General features: G+C 54.0%; 1 protein-coding gene across 1 annotated transcript in view; it reads right to left on the bottom strand.

Moving 5' to 3' along the window:
• Nucleotides 1-431: 431 nt before the first annotated feature.
• Nucleotides 432-6,000, bottom strand: part of WNT3 (Wnt family member 3) — a 52,774-nt gene continuing 47,205 nt past the window's right edge. Inside the window, exons 3-5 of the mRNA XM_049860496.1 lie at nucleotides 5,281-5,546; nucleotides 4,157-4,644; nucleotides 432-447 (exon numbers count right to left, since the gene is read on the bottom strand). Coding sequence (XP_049716453.1) covers nucleotides 4,165-4,644; nucleotides 5,281-5,546 — 746 coding nt within the window. The 3' untranslated portion in view covers nucleotides 432-447; nucleotides 4,157-4,164. The remainder of the gene's footprint in view (nucleotides 448-4,156; nucleotides 4,645-5,280; nucleotides 5,547-6,000) is intronic.

Below are 6,000 nucleotides of genomic sequence, written 5' to 3'. Positions count from 1 at the left end.
AACCATTAGAAGCAGTTTGGAAAGAGAGTCTTGCCCATACTGATGTCTTTACCACCAGGCAGAGAGCTCACATTAGCCCGGCCTGTTCTGTTGGAGTAGTTTTTTTTTTTTTTTTTTTTTCATTTTTATCTTCTTTAACTTGTGCAAAGATAAGCCTTGGGTCTGTTCTTATCAGACCCTAGAGAACCAAAAAGAAAGCCCCTTCTTTAAAAAAAAAAAAAAAAACACACACCATCCGGAGTAGGGTGAGAAACTTAAGATGAGAAAGAGGGAGAAGCCTCTCAGCCAATGGGCGGGTTGGGTCCAGGTCATTTACCACACGTGCCTCTGGCAACAGTCCATATCCTTGCTGTCTGATGCTGAGGGCTGAGCCCTGGCTGTAGGTCCTGCTTCCCAAGGGACTTCGGTGAATCCGCCAAGTCATACACTTCACCCATTCCCAGCACCCTTTGGAGGAAAAAAAAAAAACAGGAAGAATTGGAAATGTAATTCCTTTCCCAGAGAAACCACCCAATGAAGTACAAAGATATCAGAGGCTCCTGGTAGGAGCTCTCAACGCGTCTCTTGTACTTAGAGCGATGGCGACCTCAAGGGGCTTTTTCATTCTCCCTCCTGTACCTTGGGGTCTGCCATTGAGGGAGGTTGATTTACAGGAATAGCAGTAGGGCCTTAAGAGTCCACAGACTGGATCCCCATCCTACCTCCCCCACTTTCCAGCTGGGGGCCTTGGGCAACAGGAAGCCAAGTAGCAGATTGTTCCCTGAATGTAGGAACTCTCTGTATAGAGACTGGGAGAACCCTTTCCAGTCTGAGGGCCCACTTCCCAACTTAAGAGTAGACCCCTCTTTGTATTGCACCAAATAGCTTGATAATGAGCTGTCCAAAGAGGAGAAAGTCTAACTATGAATAAGTCCTTTCTGTGGGAGATCCAGTGTGTACATGTTATAAAAAAAAAAAAAACATGTCATACATGTGTATATTTCTGTCTCACGAAGGCTCTGAGGCCAAAGCATTTTCACAGACTTTCCCAGTCAACCCTCAGCTCCTCTAGGAGCAAAAAGTACCAATATTACAATATTATGGCCTATTTTACAGAGGCAGAAATGAGGCTCAGTGGGGTCAAAGGCCCCACAGCTAGTAGTGGTGGAGCTAGGACTTAGGGTGAACCAGGCCATTTGACTCTCGGCCAGGTCTCTTTCCAGCTTATTGGTTTTATTAGGTACTCATAAGGTCGGAAATCACTGGTTAGCCTGAGACACTGGACAAAAGCTACAAATGGATGAAGAAGGCATTTTCCTTATACAGGAAGGACCTGAGGCAGGACTCTGCCCATCCTATGCCATAAAGCCAGTGTTACTGATGCTCCTGACCCTTTCCTCTCTCCCAGATGGGTGGAGGGCAGGCCAGTGCTTCCTGCTTTGGGGCTCCCATCTCACTCCTACCTGCACTATCAAGACAGAAAATACAGCCAAGAGAAAAGCTGGAGGCCCTGGCCCATGTAGTCCCTGCCAGTTTGTTTTCAGTTACCCATCTTGGGTGCAGTGTGTCAGCATGGAGGAAGATGGGAAGAAGTAACCCGGCTTCAGCCAGGCTTTGGCCTATGGCTGCAGACAACAGAAGTCTGTGGAGAGTAGCTCTTGGAGGTGAGCCTGGCTGGGAACCTGCCGCCTCTCCTTAGACACTCTGACCATGTTCCAGCACGGTCTGTAGTCCACAGGACAACCCTGGAAGGGACAGGGTTCTTAGCCAGTTCACACCTAAGAAAACAGGCTTAGAGAGGCAAAACAGCTTGCCTGAAAAGGGCGCCATGTTGGGAAAGTATTCTCCACTTTTCACAGAATGAGGGCTCCCAGTTTTCCATATGTGAGGGGTGTGGGGGCCAGGATCTACTTGGGCATGATGTCTGGAGGCCATGTCTATATAGCAATTTATACAAGATTGGAAAGACTACCACTTGTCTATTTCAGAAATGGGGAAGAAAACAGGGCTCATGAAGCCCATTTTCTTCTTAGAGTTAGTATTTGTACAGGGGCTGAAGGTGGCGGGGGCGGGGAGGGTCTGGAGACCCCAAAGGCCAACCCAGCACCTCCTCTCCCTCATGGAGGATGGCTTTTCTTGGCTATCCACCCCTGGGGAGTGAATTAGAACACAGAGCTGCAGGGGTCCATATCCCTGACACCTGCCCCCTAGAGCCGCTGATAAGGCCTGGGCTGCTGGACCACACCCTACATATGGGCTTGCTGGCCACTAACTCAGTGTCCCCATCTGTGAAATGGGCAGGCGAAACAAATGGTCCTCTAGGCCCTATCCCGTATTAGCTTTCTAAAACTGACTTCCCTCAGCCTCCTCTCATAATCGCCAGAGCCATGCCCCACTGGATAGTGGGGATACTGTGTCATCTCTGGTCATAGCAGGCATCAGAGGAAGGTGGCCACTGTGATTTTCCTTCCTCCTTGACAAGCCACAATTAGCCTGTGAGTTTCCTCTTCTTCCCTGGCTTTTCTTCTATTGTTTCGAAAAGCAGTAAATAAGACTGCCCAAGTGTTAGCACTATTTCTGAGCACCGTGACCACTCCCATGTCATGACTCTCTGATGACTTTATCCCACTTCCTATGAGTACCACATTCAGACAAGCATTCATATCCGTTAGCTCACTCAAGACTCACAAAAACTCAGCGAAGCCCCCATTATCACCACAGTGTGCAGATGAGCAAACTGAGGTTCAGAAAGTTGAGTTTTCTAAGGCCAGAAAGCTGGTATTTGGGGGAGCCGGAACCCACCTTTGTCCTCCTTCCACTCTGCGCACTGTGCAGGCTGCGCCAGCCTAATGCTGCCCCAGCCAGTGCTAACCCCAGGCAGGCAAGTCCTTTGCTCCTTCCTGACTGAGCACCGTCCCCAGTGATCTTTGACTTGTTCCTCACAGGACCTCTGGGGAGGATGCCAGATGAGGAAAACAGGTCTATGAAGGATATCTTGTCCGAGTTACACAGTCGGCAAGCGGTGGAAGCTGCGCCAGGGCTGTTACTGTTGTTAGGGCCTGTAGTCAATTTCAACTCATAGCAACCCTATATGACAGAGTAGAACTGCCTCATAGGGTTTTCTAGGCTGTCATCTTTATGGGAGCAGATCACCAAGTCTTTTCTCCTGTGGAGGCTGGTGGGTTTGAACCGCCTACCTTTCCGTTAGCAGCCAAGCACTTAACCATTGCACCACCAGGGCTCTTGGCCTGGCCTACTAATTCCAATCCACATCTGTGGCTGTATATACTAGGCTCCTTCTCGAGTAAGAGGGAAGAGAGAGAAGGCACACAAGATTTAGGAACTTTCCAGCCCTGAGGCTAGAGGACCACCCTACAACACTCTTGACTTATCCCAGGGTCCCACAGATCCAAGGGCCAGTGCACAGGGCCTCCCACGCCGGCCACCTCTGGGAAGCTTGGGAACATAATCCGGTAGCCTTTGATCCCCGGATTACTCACCACCATCGCTCTGAACTTGAATCCCTCCTGCTCCCCATCATCATCCATAAACTCAGTGACCATGCTCCCTGCTCCACCCAAGCTTCAGATCTGTCAGGATATGGGCTTATACATCGCTTCCCCCCACCCACTGCCTTGAGGTTGGCAGGATTTATGCCTGTGCAAAAACTTGCCCTCTGTGTTCAAAAACAAGGTGGACCCAAAATGACTCTTCCCCCGGGGTTAGAAGAGAAGTGACCGTTCGGCCTACTATTTCAAGTATATTAATCCCCTCATTTTACAGTAAGAAAACTGAGGCCCCGAGAAGTCAAGGAACAGGAAGTTCAGGGCAAAGTTGGAAGCAGAAATCAGGTCTCTCGGCTTCCAGTCCCACAGTGTCCATCGTCTCCCTCCACAAACGCTCAATAATGCTAGCCAGTTACCATGCAAAAACTTGACCTGGCTCCTAACGTGCTAATTTTGTAAGAGATTTAATCAACTGTTTGCTGCCTCACTTGGTTATTATCTGTGCTATACAAGCCACTGCGGCTGGGGAAACTCTAGCTTCCAGATTTGGGCTGCCGGAACTTGCGTGTCCCAGATAGTTCGGTAATAGAATGTGGTGGTCAAGAAGAGGAGACGGGCAAACCGAGTCCCCGGCACCTAAGGCTCCCCAGCGCCCCGATGCGCAGCCCTACCTGGCTCGCTACTTGCAGGTGTGCACGTCGTAGACGCGGACGCACTCCTGGCAGCTGACGTAGCAGCACCAATGGAAGATGCAGTGGCATTTCTCCTTCCGCTTCTCCGTCCTCGTGTTGTGGCCACGGCCACAGCACAGCAGGTCGCAGCCATCAATGCCATGGGAGGTGACATTGCAAGTCCGGTCCCTGGTGCCAAAGGAGCCCGTCTCCGGGTTGGGCTCGCAAAAGTTGGGGGAGTTCTCGTAGTAGACCAGGTCCCTCTCAGTGGGCGGCTTGAAGAGCGCGTACTTGGCCCGGAGAGTCTCCACCCAGCCGCGGGACTCGCGGTGCTTCTCCACCACCATTTCTGAGGCGCTGTCGTATTTGTCCTTGAGGAAGTCGCCGATGGCCCGGAAGTCGGGCTGGGCCCACCAGCAGGTCTTCACCTCGCAGCTGCCCGACAGCCCGTGGCACTTGCACTTGAGGTGCATGTGGTCCAGGATGGTCTGGGGAAGAGGAGTAGCCGCTGGCCCCCAGACTGACCCCACCTCAGAGCACATTGCGACCCTGCTGCTCGGCCCCCGCCCATCCCTCGAGCCTCCTCTACTTGGACTCTGCCCGAAAAGAACTGATGGGGACTGACTGAGGCACAGATTTTCAGAATGATGACCGTGTTTCCCTCCCCGTCACCACACACCCAGCACTGATAGACATCACGTCCATATTTCTCAGAGCCGTAGGAAATAAGGATTGGGGAAACTGAGGCCGAGAGCTTAAGTGACTTGCCCACGGTGGTCAGGCAACCGCAGTAAGGGGTGGAGCCCGAATGCAAAGCCAGGCAGCTGTCGCAGTATGGGCTAGCCGGGCACCTGCTTCCCTCGGGGGGCCACACTCCTGGACTGAGCCGTTCCCGAGCGCGACCAGGAACCACCCAGAGAGGAAGGGGAGAAGGGGTAACTGCGGGGCAGGTAGGGGGCTCCAGCCTGGCCACAGGGCAAGGAGCGACCAGGGAGCCCGGGATACGCGGGGTCGCCGGAAGGGGCGGAGCGGGGTGGGCGAGGCCAACCCCCGGAGAGGCAGGGGCGCGGGAGGGGTCCCCAGCAGGGTCCGGGGAGGGTCGGGGTGAGGGCGGCCGGGCTCACCGTGCGGCCCGCCTCGTTGTTGTGCTTGTTCATGGCCGAGCGCGCGTCTGGCCTGTTCTCGCGCGCGTCCGCGAACTCCCGAGACACCAGCACCCCGAAGTCAGCGTCCTCGCTGCAGCCGCCCCACTTCCAGCCCTCGCCAGGCGGCCCCTTATGATGCGAATCGCAGCCGCAGATGGTTGACGTGCCCTCGGCGCAGGAGCGAGTGACAGCGAAGGCCACTCCGGCCGAGGCGATGGCGTGCACGAAGGCCGACTCGCGGGTGGCTGCGGGGAGGACAAGAAGAGGCAGCGCTCAGACCTGGACCCAGCATGAGCCTGTCCTGCCGCGACCTCCCCAGCCAGGAGGAGGAGGCGAGGAAGAGCTGAAGGGCTTAGCTGCCCCAGGGAAGAGGAGCAACCCAGGTGCCCTCCCCACCCTCGCTGGCTGATCCAGTGTTGCTGGGTATTCCCACTTTACGGATGGGAAAACTGAGGCCCAGATACAGAGCAGTGTTAGAAATATTCACTGCAGGTTTTGGAAGAGAGAAAGGCATCCGTGCTCTGTCCTGGCTCCATCCCACCCCACCCCACCTCACCTCACCCCACCCCACCCCACCCCCCTTCCCAAACTCCAGGAGAGACCCTAGTGGCGGCCTGAGAGACTCACATCTGGATGCCCTTGGGCTGACCCTTTTTTTCTCTGAGCCTCAGTTACTTTTTGTAAAATGGGTATGACGTC

This window comes from Elephas maximus, chromosome 19 (assembly GCF_024166365.1).
Source record: "Elephas maximus indicus isolate mEleMax1 chromosome 19, mEleMax1 primary haplotype, whole genome shotgun sequence".
Classification (NCBI taxonomy): domain Eukaryota; kingdom Metazoa; phylum Chordata; class Mammalia; order Proboscidea; family Elephantidae; genus Elephas; species Elephas maximus.
The sequence above is the reverse complement of the archived record's forward strand: the minus strand, read 5'-3'. Positions and strand labels throughout refer to the sequence as shown.